We start from the raw sequence: 14,106 nt of genomic DNA on the forward strand, positions 1-14,106 counted from the left end.
ATACAAGGCAAAAGTAAAGAAAAGTATTCTGTATTTCTACAAAAAGAGATGTATCGGCTGCAATAGGTAAAACATGTTGGTTTAGCCTGGTTTTGGCTTCTAAAATACTCTAGTTACAACTAACCTCCAAGACTCGAGGTGCAATTTACTATGCGGAGCATTTAGTATTCACAACACGACAGCTGTTTGTAATGTGACATTTTATTCTCACACAAATTCTTATTTAGATCATAATTGAGGGAATACGCGGTACCAGTTACCAAGGAGACATCGCTCTCGATGACGTCACTTTCAAGAATGACCGCTGTCCACCGATAAGTAAGTTCACCCATACACAATGGACCTTCTCAAAATTACCTTGACTGCAGGACAAAATACGAAAGAAAGGACACCCATTCTATCGTGATTTTTTTGTATTTTTCTGTTATTTACATCCAAATTAACTTTGAGACGACGTTAATAGACTTTTCCCAAATTCCCACAAGTGACCACGAAACAATTGCTTCAAGTCGAGGTTGCACTTGTTAAAATACAGTAAATGTATGAACACATCAAGCCCCACCTCGCCTTCAAGCTATCGTTTCGTGGTCACTTGAGCAAGTTCGGGAAGGTTTATCGAAGACTGTATGTTACGTTACGAAAAATCGGAAATAGTGAAGAAACAGAGTATAAGTGGGTGAGGAATCCTTTAAATAATGTTTTGCTTTTTTATATACTTTTGTTGACCAAAAACTTATGTTAACGTATCTTATAATTTGCCAATTGTCTCGTTTACCCTATTGCTATTACGGCTGGCTTGTACCAATTTTCTGTATTTTTGTTGTTTAGTATATGTAATTTTGCAATTTTGGTACTCAATAATGATTGATTGATTGATTGATTGATTGATTGATTGATTGATTGATTGATTGATTGATTGATTTACAGAGGAGTGTACTTTCGAGTACTTTCTTGGTCAACCCTCAACATCATGTGGATGGACTCAGGATGGATCAGACCAGTTTGACTGGACTAGAGCAACAGGATCCACAGCCAGTGTACAGACAGGACCTCCTAGTGATCATACATATGGGACGTCTAAAGGTACTTCCATCCCATTCCATCCCATCCATCCCATTTCATCTATCCTATCCATCCATCCCATTAAATACTTCTATCCATCCATCCATCCCATTCCTTTCATCTATCCTATCCATATCCATCCCATTTATTGCTTCTATCCATCCATCCCATTAAATACTTCTATTTATCCATCCATCCATCCATCCCATTCCTTTCATCTATCCTATCCATATCCATCTCATTTATTGCTTCTATCCATCCATCCCATTTAATACTTCTATCCATCCATCCATCCCATTTAATGCTTCTATCCATCCATCCATTCATCCATCCCATTCCTTTCATCTATCCTATCCATATCCATCCCATTTATTGCTTCTATTCATCCATCCCATTTAATACTTCTATCCATCCATCCATCCCATTTAATACTTCTATCCATCCATCCATCCATCCCATTCCTTTCATCTATTCTATCCATATCCATCCCATTTATTGCTTCTATCCATCCATCCCATTTAATACTTCTATCCATCCATCCATCCAATTTAATACTTCTATCCATCCATCCATCCCATTCCTTTCATCTATCCTATCCACATCCATCCCATTTATTGCTTCTATCCATCCATCCCATTTAATACTTCTATCCATCCATCCATCCCATTTTATACTTCTGTCCATCCATCCCATTCTTTTCATCTATCCTATCCATATCCATCCCATTTATTGCTTCTATCCATCCATCCCATTCGTCCATTTGTCCATTCAACCAGACTCAATCAAAACAAAACCCTTTTATTGGTAATCCTTTTGTATATAATCATTGTAGCATGTTTTGACCTTAAAATGCTTCTCACTTGAATATTAATTTACTTGATAATGACATCGGACGATGTTGAAACATCGTAATTTAGTAGTGTTTGTATTCATTTTAAATCTATTATCAAAACTAAACTTATCAATCCATTTGTCTTCACTTTTTTTTCACTTTTTAGATAAAAATTACATGACTTAAATCTAGTCTTTTTTGCTTAGGATTCTACATGTACATTGAAACGTCTTTGCCTCGAAAGAAAGGCGACAAGGCACGCTTTCTTAGCCCTTCTTACTCTTCAACAAAAGCCAGTTGTTTCCAATTCTGGTATCATATGTATGGTTCAAACATTGGAGCACTTAACATCTACATCAAGACTAATAACCAGCTTGGGAACCCTGTGTGGACGCGGACTGGAAACATGGGTAACAAGTGGAAGATTAGCCAGTTTACTGTCTCTAGGTCCACCTCTTATCAGGTATTAATAATGATGTTGATGATGATATTGGTGATGACAATGGCGATTGTAGTGGTGGTGGCGATGATGATGATGATGTTGTTGACAATGGCGATGGTGGTGGTGGTGCCGATGGTGATTATGATGATGACAATGGTGGTGGTGGTGCCAATGATGATGATGATGATGGTAGTAATAATAGTGATGATGGTGGTGATGGTGATAATGATGATGATGATAATGATGATAGTGTTACATGATGATGATAATAATGATGATAGTGATAAATGATGATGATGATGATAATGGTAATGATGATGGTGATGCTGATGATAGTGACAATGATGTTGGCGGTGATCATGATGCTGATGATGACTGAGAATCTGATGAATCAATGACTTAAACATACCTTTATATTCTTACCTCATTCTTTGAAATCTTTTTCAGATTGTCTTTGAAGGTGTTGTAGGATCCAGTTACAAGGGAGACATCGCAATTGATGACCTGAAACTTAAAGACGGCTCCTGTCCACTTCCTGGTCAGTAAGACCATTAAGTACATTTATATCCAGCTGTGTTGACCCATAATCCTTTTCGAGGAACGCAGTCAACTCAGCTGAATAGTCCCCTTCACGGTTCCCTGCGCCATCTTGAAAGGTAGCCGTGCCTTTGCATCGAAGCAAGACGAACGGTGAGCTTGCAATGATAGAGACATTTTTTAACACCTTGGACAATTATTCACAAGTCTCTATCACTGCAAGCTCATCGTTCGTCTCGCTTCGATGCAAAGGCATGGCTACCTTTCAAGATGGCGCAGGGAACTGTGAAGGAGACTATTGATATTAGTCACATACGGTATTTTATGCTGTTTTTTTTGTTATTGTTGTTGTGGTTTTTTTTTTTTTTTTTTGTTTTTTTTGTTTTTTTGCTGAGTTGATTTTAAGTCCCTGTTGAATAAGATGATAAAAATTGGGGTTTCAGTCCTGAATGCGTTTCTACGAGGCACAACAAGGTCACATGCGTAGTACTCAACAGTTCTATTTTTGTTTTACCAGGGGATTGTACGTTTGAAAACGGTGTCTGCACATACTCACAAGAGACGAAGGAAGATAATTTTGACTGGTTGAGAGGATCTGGAGCCACGCCCAGTTGGAAGACAGGTCCATCTGTTGACCACACCCTTGGCACCAAGAGCGGTACGTAGTTCGAACAATAGATTCCATCACTCGTAGCCTCGTTTTCAAGTGCTTGAGAATGATGTATGCGGGTGAAACAAAGATTTTTCTTCCCATGAGGATAAACATGGCTGCCGTGTGATAAAGGTCGATGTCGTCTAGATTGGTGGATATTGGATATATTACATAGATTGAGAATATGGCTTGAGGCAAGGGTTGAGAAAGGAAAAGGAAAAAAAAGATGGAAGGGAGGTAGTGCGACCGAGTAAAGAGTAATTCCATTCCCGTTGCCATTCCCTTTTCTCGTTTTATTATGTTTGTTTATTTTGGTTGCCTCCTGTGCTTTGAGGGTTTTCCGGGTTGTCCGGCCTTCCTCCCTTCTAAATTCCAATTGGAATCCAGTGGAAGAAGAGCCACTCTGTGGAATCCACTGTTAATCCCATTGTTATTATTCATTATTATTATTATTATTATCATCATCATCATCATTATTATTTATTTATTATTATTTATTATTATATTTCTAATTTGTCTTCCAGGCCACTACATGTATATTGAAGTATCGTATCCAATCAAAACTGGACAAAAAGCTCGCACACTCAGCGAAGACTTCCCTCCAGCTACTCGTCGCTGTGTCAGCTTCTGGTTCCACATGTACGGCGCTACTGTTGGGACGCTGAACGTCTACATCAAGACTGCACCAGGGAACTCATCAGCGGCTGAACGAAAGATCTGGTCATTGTCTGGTAACTTTGGTGATCAATGGATGAATGGTCAGGCACCTATTACGAGTAAAGTGTGGTACACGGTAAGTAGAACAAGAGTAGAACAAGAGTGGAGAGTCTAAGTAGCTCCTTGAGTCTAAAAAAGTGCAGATCAAACAGACCTCTTCGGCTCTGGAGAGCTCGAGCGAAATGTTGTCCCATTTCAGACCACGTGTCATTCCATTGAGAGTAATATTCTTTGTTTGAGTTGTATTCATATTCATGCGTCTACTGATGTGCAATCGAGCGCAAACCTTAAGCAAAGAAATGATGCTCTAGGGAATGACACGTGGCCTGAAATGGGAAAACATTACGTCAGAGCCGAGGAGGTCTATTTTTGGTCATCATAATAGACATCTTTACCTTGGGCGTAATATTTTTCCATTTCAAACCATGTGTCATTCTCTTAGGAATAAAATTCTTTGTTTGAGTTATATCCATATTTACGTGTCTTCTCATGCTCAACTTTGAAACAGAGAAATGATACTCTAGGGAATGAATGACATCTGGTCTAAAATAAGAAAACATTACGGCTAAGAAGTGAAGATGTCTGTTGTGAAACGAAATGTTATTATTATTATGATTTCAAGTGATTTGTTTCCATAAAAGAAAATCTTGACAGTGCTTTGTAGAAGATTTCTCTTTCCACAGCTTACCATTAAACGTTTGAATAGCTGCATAAAATTACCATCTATCGAGGGCTCGATTGTCTCTCAATCACAAGTACTTTTAGTGACGATGGCGTGACTGCGTGACATGCGCTAGTCAGTCCTTGATTTAGCATCCTCGTTATAATTGTCACACTTCCATTCCAGATTGTATTCGAAGGTATCAAAGGCAAGGGAGTCAGTGGAGATCTTGCCATCGATGACATCACCTTCACCAACACCCGCTGTAACGTCCTGCCATCATTAGCCATCCCCCCTACACCACCGCCCACCACCCCTCCCCCTATCATCAACAACTGTACCTTTGAGCAAGGGCTCTGTTCCTGGACCAATCTGAAGGGGGATAAATTTGACTGGACGAGAGACCGTGGTGGTACGGCTTCCTGGAGTACTGGACCATCAGTGGATCACACACTGGGAACTAAACGAGGTGAGCTTTACAACTTATCTTGGCGCATTGCTCTTCTTTCTTTATGTGATTGAGAACAACACTGCTCGAAGGACTCAAGGGGGGAGGGTTTAGTCGAGATTTCCTGCAGTGTTGCGCGCAGCAAAGTTGTGCCAGACATGCAATGTGAACGAGAATTACTTCACATGAAAGTTTGCTCTGTTGCTACTGAATGTTTAAAACTAAAATTAGAAAATTTTTTTCCAAGGTTACTACGTGTACATCGAAACGTCATCGCCTCGAAAGGCAAAAGACTTTGCCTGGTTACAAAGCGGTCTTGTGCAGGCAACATCCGGGAGCTCTGGCAAGTGCTTGAAGTTCTGGTATCACATGTATGGTGATCACGTGGACACTCTGAATGTCTATAAAAAAGTGGGATCCACTAAATCTAAGTAAGTTGTCTGGAGTCAGATGTATAGCCATTTCAAAAAAAAAAAAGGTTGCCATCGCCAAAGGCGATAAGCAATAGGCGAAAAGCGATAGGAGATGAGTCATTCCAAGATCCAAGTATTGATGGTTTTCAACCATTCCCAAGAGAATTAAATAACAAAAGACACGGCGGCCATGTTGGAGGATATAACAAGAGAATTCATTGATAATTCTTTTAAGTTCCTCCAACATGGCCGCCGTGAAAACCATCAATAGCTGGAATAACTTGTGTTTCTGCTTCTTATTCTCGTCAAGAACATGGACCTTAGGGATTCACTGATGAATGTTTTTAACTAATGCACGTTTTTTATGAATGAATGAATAAATATACCATTCAATGAATGAAATTATTCACGGAGAATGATTGATTATTTTGCTGATGAATGATAATATGACTGATCAAATGAAAAAATGAATAAATAAAAACACATCAATACGATATTTAAACTCAGAATTCAGAATAGCGATTTACAAATTTTTAAATCAAAATACAAAACGATTTGTTTTTTTATTTTTTATTTAAACATATTTTGTCGTTATATTAACCCCAAGAGCGTAACGCTCATCGAGGGGGTCTATGTCTTAATTATATTACAAATATATATTTATGTGGACGAAAGGAAAAGAAAATATACACATATAGGAACAAAAAATATAAAGGAACGATTAATATAGTGTAAGTAATATAGGTGGCGTGAATTTAAATTAAGGTATACCAGTTAAAAGTGAGAAACAGTTAATTACAAAAAGCATTCTAAATGAATACTAATTATAATCAAAGCGCTTTGAATCTAATATATATTTGACAAAACAATTTGACTCTTTATCTACAATTTATCTATATTTCACCAGGATCTGGACTCGAACAGGGACACAGGGTAACAACTGGCGTTATGGTCAAGTAGATCTCATCAGCAACTCTCCTTTCTACGTCATCTTCGAGGGCATCCGTGGCAAGAGTTTCCAGGGAGATATCGCTCTAGATGACCTTGACATTGCTGATGGAAACTGCCCTACACCCAAACACTGTGACTTTGAAGGCGACACTTGTGGATGGAAGAACGTCAAGGTAAAGCCCTTTACTACACATTTAGTGTCGATATCAGTGTGATGAAGCCGTGAATAAAAACCATAACGGTAAACTGAAAACTGGAAATTTTGTCCATTTATCGGACTTAAATGTGTAATAAACAAATTATAACATATGTAAAGTGTATGCTGCATCGATTGTATAAGCAGATTAAAAAATCTGCCTCAGTTGGGTTCTCGCGGGACTCGAACCACTGACCTTATATATTCCGAACGGGTTCCGAACATTGTTCGTCCCGTTACGTGTTGGGTAAAAAAACACGTGCGGATTTGATTTAATATATAGATCTAACACGGCCTTCTTCTTTAAAGCCTCAGTGGCCGAGCGGTTGAGATCTCGTCTAGCAAGCGAGAGGTCAGTGGTTCGAGTCCCGCGAGGACCCAACTGAGGCAGATTTTTTAATCTGCTTATACACTCGATGTAGCATACACTTTACATATAGATCTGTACCGAGTGACAAAAACACATTTCATAAATCATAACATGTTGAAAGCATGATATCGTGTTTATATTTCCTTTTGTAGTAAAGCAGAAGAGCTCCATATCTGTTATTGAAAGTCGCATTTTCAACAATAAAAGTGTTATTGGCCGCGAGCATTTATTTATAGTTTTATTTGTACTATAGGGCGACCAATTTGATTGGACAAGAGACAATGGGGGAACGCCTTCTATCACCACTGGCCCATCAACAGATCACACCACGGGAACAAAGAACGGTAAAATATATCATCTTTAAGTTCAACACATCAACACAGTCCCAACTAGTAACCACTAGTCATTCTTATTCACTAGTTGTATTCAACACTTCAACACAGTCCCAACTAGTAACCACTAGTCATTCTTATTCACTTGTTGTATTCAACACACCAACACAGTCCCAACTAGTAACCACTAGTCATTCTTATTCACTTGTTGTATTCAACACATCAACACAGTCCCAACTAGTAACCACTAGTCATTCTTATTCACTTGTTGTGTCCAACACGGTCCCAACTAGTAACGGCTAGTGATCAACGAGTTATTGACTTAAACTTTTGTATATATTTTCAGGATATTACATGTACATTGAGACATCTTACCCTCGCAAACAAGGTGACATCGCTTGGCTTCTTAGCCCACAGTACCCCGCAACATCTGGCAAATGTTTTAACTTTTACTACCACATGTATGGTAACCATATTGGCACGATGAACATCTACGTCAAGACAGGACTTACAATTGGTACTAGGGTGTGGAATATGACTGGCAGTCAAGGAAATGCTTGGCAACATGGTCGAGCAACTGTTTCTAGTTCAAGTCCGTTCAATGTAAGTATTCTTGATCGAGGTGGTCTTTCAGCTCAAACATGTCAGTATGTAGAGACTTATAATAATAAATGAAATAATAAGATTTTGTCATCTTACGAATGTTAAAGTGTTCATTTTATTTTTGATATTAATTTTAACACACCTCGTTGTAAGGCGGTTAGCTCAATGTGTCCTGTTAGTACAAATGGAATTTTTTGAGTGCATTTTCTTTTTTATTTCAAGATTGTTATTGAAGGGGTTGTTGGCTCAAGCTACTTAGGTGACATCGCTTTTGATGACATATGGATGGATGACAGTCCTTGCCCTCCTCCAGGTAACTGCCTCATATAAAGTGATACACTAGACTTGTTATATTGGACTAGCATATTGGAGTGAGAGTATATAGGTACCCTTGCAGCACGTCGGAATGTATCTCAGTTTGGAGGACATAACAATAGGTTTCCAATTCTCATAAGATTGAAATTATTTTGTTTTGTCTTCCAAATTGGGCTGCATTGACATCACATGCAAGTGGGTTTATGGTAGGATAAAGGTTTCATTCCATTGCGAACAGAGTTCGATTTTCGATGTCATATATGAAATTGGGTTTTGCAAGCTGAGAAAATAGTCTTATACTCTGCCTCTCTTGATATTTTCTCAAATATTTGTATAATTTCATGTCTTTTAATGTTTTTATTGTAACCTTACCTTCGTAGGAAGCTGCGACTTCGAGCAGAAGACTCTGTGCACATGGATGAACGTTCCTAACGCAAACAGATCTGTAGGGCTGGATGATTTTGATTGGACACTCGGCAGTGGAGGGACAGCAAGTTACCAGACAGGACCGTCTACTGACCACACAACCGGCACCGCTGCAGGTAGGGGAACATGACAAAAATAAATGGTCGCCGATGGTCGCCATTTTGGTTTTCATCCAATATGGCGGCTATGACATCACATGCACAAGGAAAAAAAACTTGCCGGTCATGTTGGTTGGTATGGCAATAGAAACCAAGACCAAATCTTTTGTTCAAGTCATCCAACATGGAGGCTATGACATCACATGCACAAGGACAAAAGACATGACCGCCATGTTGGTTGACACAACAAAAGACACCAAGACCAAATCTTTTGTTCAAGTCAACCAAAATGGCAGCTATGACGTCATATGCACAAGGACAAAAACATGGCTGTCATGTTGTTTGAAATAATAAAGGAAGCCACATTCAAAAGGATTTTTGTTAATGATACGTGCCTGTTGTATCTATCAGGTACTTATCTCTTCATCGAGACGTCATACCCACGACAACCAGGAGACGTTGCTCGCATACAGAGTCAGACATTCTCACCAACAACAGGCCGCTGCATGTCCTGGTGGTTCCACATGTACGGGCGAACAGTCTCTTTCCTCAACGTCTACTTAGTAGTGGGCAAGACTGAGACCCTGGTATGGAACTTGAATGGAACGCAAGGAAATGTGTGGAAGCGTGGTGAAAGAACTATAGTCTCGCAGAGTCCTTACAGGATCATTATTGAAGGAGTTCGTGGTAAAAGTTACACTGGTGACATTGCTATTGATGACCTTGCATTCTCTGATGGATATTGTGTTGGGTTGTGTAGCTCAGTCGCACCTAACCAGAGAGCCGACTGTGGGTACCTGGGTATCACTCAATCAACGTGTATCCGGACACGTGGTTGTTGTTGGGATTCCAGCGTTCCAAATGTGCCATTCTGCTTCTATCATCCAAGCTCTTGCTCAAGTGTCAACCCTCAGACTCGACGTGACTGTGGTTATCCAGGAATAAGCCAAAGTACTTGCTATAGAAAGGGTTGTTGTTGGGATGGTTCAATACCTAATGTTCCCCATTGCTTCTACGGCCCAGCTGTGCCAACCCCCTTCCCGACCACGCCCGTACCCCCTACCACCCGCCCTCCATCTATCTATGACTGCGACTTTGAAGGTGGCTGGTGTAACTGGAACAACTCCAAAGAAGACGATTTCAATTGGTACAGGCAAAAGGGTGGTACAACCTCTTCAGGAACTGGACCTAGCTTTGACCACACCACGGGCAGTGCACAGGGTAAGTGCCAACAACGCGCCTTTTGGTAAATCAGTCTTAAATAGACCTCTTAAGCTTGGGCATAATTTTTTCCCATTTCAGACCTCGCGTCATTCCCTAGAGCATCATTTTTTTGTTTGTTTAATTGCTGCACATGAGAAGACACAAATATGGATACAACTCAGAAAGAGTCTTATTCTCAAGGGAATGACACGTGGTCTCACATGACGTTTGACCATTTCAAACCACGTGTCATTCCCTAGAGTATCATTTCTTTGTTTAACGGTTGCAAAGGAGAAGGCACATAAATATGGATACAACTCACACAAAGAGTCTTATTCGAGAGAGAATGACACGTGGTCTCACATGACGTTTTCCCTCGATGGAAGCTAGTTTTATGCATGTTGAAAAAACTTGGCTTTCAGCATTGCTGCTGTATCAACTATTTTAACTAGGTTTTGTGGCTTTTCATTTGTTGCCCAAATCACTCATGATTATAATCTACTCGGCGACTCTAAGCAGCATCATATGAAGAACACGAAGTTCCAAACATGCATTTTAAATCTTGCGTACTTCTTCTGCTGCAAAGTTAACAGCGTGTCACCCTCTCTCGATGGACGCTAGTTTTATAGAAAAACTGAACAAGAGAGTTGAGTGTGCTTCAAATAGTAAATTTAGTGGTAGTGAGTATGAGTGAAGGCAGGCCCACATCAGTGCAAGCTGATCAAATAATGAGCCTGCTCTAACAAATAACACATTATTTTCTATCCCTTTATTTCCCTTTCGCTTTTTTTCCTATTTTAGCCGGTTATTTTATAGATCTCTGGTTGGAAATATGTCATATTACGCCCGCCTGTTTAATATTCATTTTGAGCAACTGCATTTCATTTTCTAGGTTACTATGCGTATATCGAGACGTCATGGCAGTCTGCAAACTCAACAGCCGTTCTTATCAGCCCCAACGTCCCACCTACGACAAGCAAACCCAAGAACATGATCTGCTTCGGTTTCTGGTATCACATGCATGGACAGCACGTGGATAAACTGAACATCTACATGAAGACTGGTTCACAGTTACCTACAGTACCGATCTGGAGCAAGTCTGGTACTCAAGGAGATAGATGGAGGTTTGCTCAGATTGAAATGACAAGTAGTGTGAATTTTAAGGTGAGTTTCTCTCCTCTTCTCTCGCACTTCTCTCCTCTCCTCTCCTCTCCTCTCCTCTCCTCTCCTCTCCTCTCCTCTCCTCTCCTCTCCTCTCCTCTCCTCTCCTCTCCTCTCCTCTACCGCCTCTTCTTGCCTCGCTTTCCCGCACATATATTCTCTCAATATCAACCGTCCGAAGATTGGTCGAAGACTACTCATCCGACGACCGGGCTCCTTCGGGTGAGAATCGGCTTTTGGAATATTGGCATTTAATAATTTATTCCAAATTACCTCGGTGAACTCAAACAATAGCGGATAATAGTCCACTGCCGATTTCAATAGCTGTCTCTTTAATGAATTGGCACTTCAAAATTGCAACCGAACAATAGGCCAATCTTTGATACGTCATGTTTAATATTCTTGTTTCATTTTGATTTTCTGGCAGATCGCTGTAGAGGGTACTCGAGGAATTAGTTACCAAGGAGATATCGCCTTGGATGACTTCACTGTATCTGACGGGCCATGCCCACTCCTCCGTAAGTATTTAGCAAGTTAATTAGTTATTATTAGAATTTAATTTTTAATTGAATATTATTAATTTATTGTTATTAATTTATTATTATCATTACGTTTTGACTTTAACTCTAATAGTTGTGATTTCAATTTTTGGGTTCGTAACAGTTGCGGCCATCTTGGAACCCTCCTTTTTAAAATTCCGGATCCCCCACCGAATTCTATGATCAAGGAACACAGCGGTATTTGACTAATTCGTAAACTTCTATTGAGTATATTTTTACCATCCATATTTTAACAGCCGAATGCCAGTTCGAAAATCCCAATATCTGTAAGTACACACAAGACAAGGGAGATATCTTTGACTGGACACAGGGAAGTGGAAAGACAGTGAGCTTTGGAACAGGGCCGGCCTCTGACCACACTTATGGAACATCCACAGGTAAATTGTCAGTCTCACCTCGTTACGCTACTGGACATACGACGGATCGAAATTTGAATAACTATCTGACTGAATAGCGACTGACTAGCCTCTAATACATGTGAAAACGCTTTTGTTTCCACATGAACACGACTCGAGGATACTTAGTCGCTTGTCAGTGCAGAAAAACAGTGATTCAAATTGGTCGCCATATTTCGACATAGAGCAGTCTTCGTATGACTGAGAAAAGCTCGCGGCACGAACACGGTTTTCACACGCCAAGGCATGCGCCAGACCAGTGTCATTGCATGAGAATTTAGTCTCTGTTCAATGCCTGAAACACGGCGTGGACACGGTCACGCCAAGGTTACGGAACTACCAGGCGAATCTTATTGCACGAGAAAAAATCCTCTAATCAAAATTCTAGAAAACAGCACGGTCACGGCAAGGCACGCATACGGCACCGACTTTTTACAGACATACTGCTATAACAAAGAAATGGCTCCCCATTGCCTTCTTGTAACTCATCGATTCACAGGTAAAGTACGGTATAGTTTGGCTAAGAATTTACCTTATCATTTCTAAATCATACAAAAATAATCACTATTTCCGACTCATTTCCGACTCACCGTACGATTGGTCAATTTGCAGTCCATAACCAACGGTGCGGCTCTCGCATTAACCTACATTTATTTCTTTTCTTTTTTCACGATAGGCCGCTATATGTATATCGAGACGTCATATCCGCGCAAGCCTGGTGACTTTGCACGCCTGACGTCACCATCCTTCAGTAAGGCAGACGGTAACGGTAAATGTCTTGTCTTCTGGTACCACATGTATGGCACTGGCATTGGACGACTTAATGTCTACATGAAAGTAAGGAATAGCATAGGAAAGCCCCTCTTCTCGGAGTCAGGTAACCAGGGCAACAAATGGAACAAAGGAATGGTTACTATCAGGAGCCTTCAGTCTTGGCAGGTATGACGTCACACCACAGGAAGCCCATGAATATTAAATTGGCAAGATCAAATTGAAACTAGTTTTTGCACTAATTTATACCTCTATTAAGCGACCAACCTCTATTTAGTGACCAGTTGTCAAAGTCCCAAAGAGGGTTTTTGTACTAATTTATACCTCTATTAAGCGACCAACCTCTATTTAGTGACCAGTTGTCAAAGTCCCAAAGAGGGTTTTTGCACTAATTTATACCTCTATTAAGCGACCAACCTCTATTTAGTGACCAGTTGTCAAAGTCCCAAAGAGGGTTTTTGCACTAATTTATACCTCTATTAAGCGACCAACCTCTGTTTAGCGACCAGCTGTCCAAGTCCCAAAGAGGGTTTTTGCACTAATTTATACCTCTATTAAGCGACCAACCTCTATTTAGCGACCAGCTGTCCAAGTCCCAAAGAGGGTTTTTGCACTAATTTATACCTCTATTAAGCGACCAACCTCTATTTAGTGACCAGTTGTCAAAGTCCCAAAGAGGGTTTTTGCGCTAATTTATACCTCTATTAAGCGACCAACCTCTATTTAGTGTTCAGTTTTCAAAGTCCCAAAGAGGGTTTTTGCACTAATTTATACCTCTATTAAGTGACCAACCTCTATTTAGCGACCAGTTGTCAAAGTCCCAAAGAGGGTTTTTGCACTAATTTATACCTCTATTAAGTGACCAACCTCTATTTAGCGACCAGTTGTCAAAGTCCCAAAGAGGGTTTTTGCACTAATTTATACCTCTATTAAGCGACCAACCTCTATTTAGTGACCAGTT

The 14,106-nt window shown here is 40.1% G+C and overlaps 1 protein-coding gene across 1 annotated transcript in view; it reads left to right on the plus strand.

The window, feature by feature from the left end:
* The window catches only part of LOC116297172 (MAM and LDL-receptor class A domain-containing protein 2), a 129,028-nt gene that overhangs the window by 55,918 nt on the left and 59,004 nt on the right, over positions 1-14,106 (plus strand). The window contains exons 48-65 of the mRNA XM_089040313.1: positions 228-318; positions 928-1,083; positions 2,101-2,357; positions 2,784-2,874; positions 3,391-3,531; positions 4,050-4,318; positions 5,090-5,372; positions 5,599-5,782; positions 6,672-6,888; positions 7,535-7,625; positions 7,960-8,216; positions 8,439-8,529; positions 8,912-9,073; positions 9,467-10,276; positions 11,151-11,422; positions 11,847-11,937; positions 12,216-12,356; positions 13,051-13,313. Of these exons, the coding sequence (XP_088896439.1) occupies positions 228-318; positions 928-1,083; positions 2,101-2,357; positions 2,784-2,874; positions 3,391-3,531; positions 4,050-4,318; positions 5,090-5,372; positions 5,599-5,782; positions 6,672-6,888; positions 7,535-7,625; positions 7,960-8,216; positions 8,439-8,529; positions 8,912-9,073; positions 9,467-10,276; positions 11,151-11,422; positions 11,847-11,937; positions 12,216-12,356; positions 13,051-13,313 (3,867 nt within the window). The remainder of the gene's footprint in view (positions 1-227; positions 319-927; positions 1,084-2,100; positions 2,358-2,783; positions 2,875-3,390; positions 3,532-4,049; positions 4,319-5,089; positions 5,373-5,598; positions 5,783-6,671; positions 6,889-7,534; positions 7,626-7,959; positions 8,217-8,438; positions 8,530-8,911; positions 9,074-9,466; positions 10,277-11,150; positions 11,423-11,846; positions 11,938-12,215; positions 12,357-13,050; positions 13,314-14,106) is intronic.

Source organism: Actinia tenebrosa, unplaced genomic scaffold, assembly GCF_029948245.1.
Source record: "Actinia tenebrosa isolate PJP-AT-01 unplaced genomic scaffold, QUT_ActTen_1.0 PGA_scaffold7__59_contigs__length_16204524, whole genome shotgun sequence".
Classification (NCBI taxonomy): Eukaryota; Metazoa; Cnidaria; class Anthozoa; order Actiniaria; family Actiniidae; genus Actinia; species Actinia tenebrosa.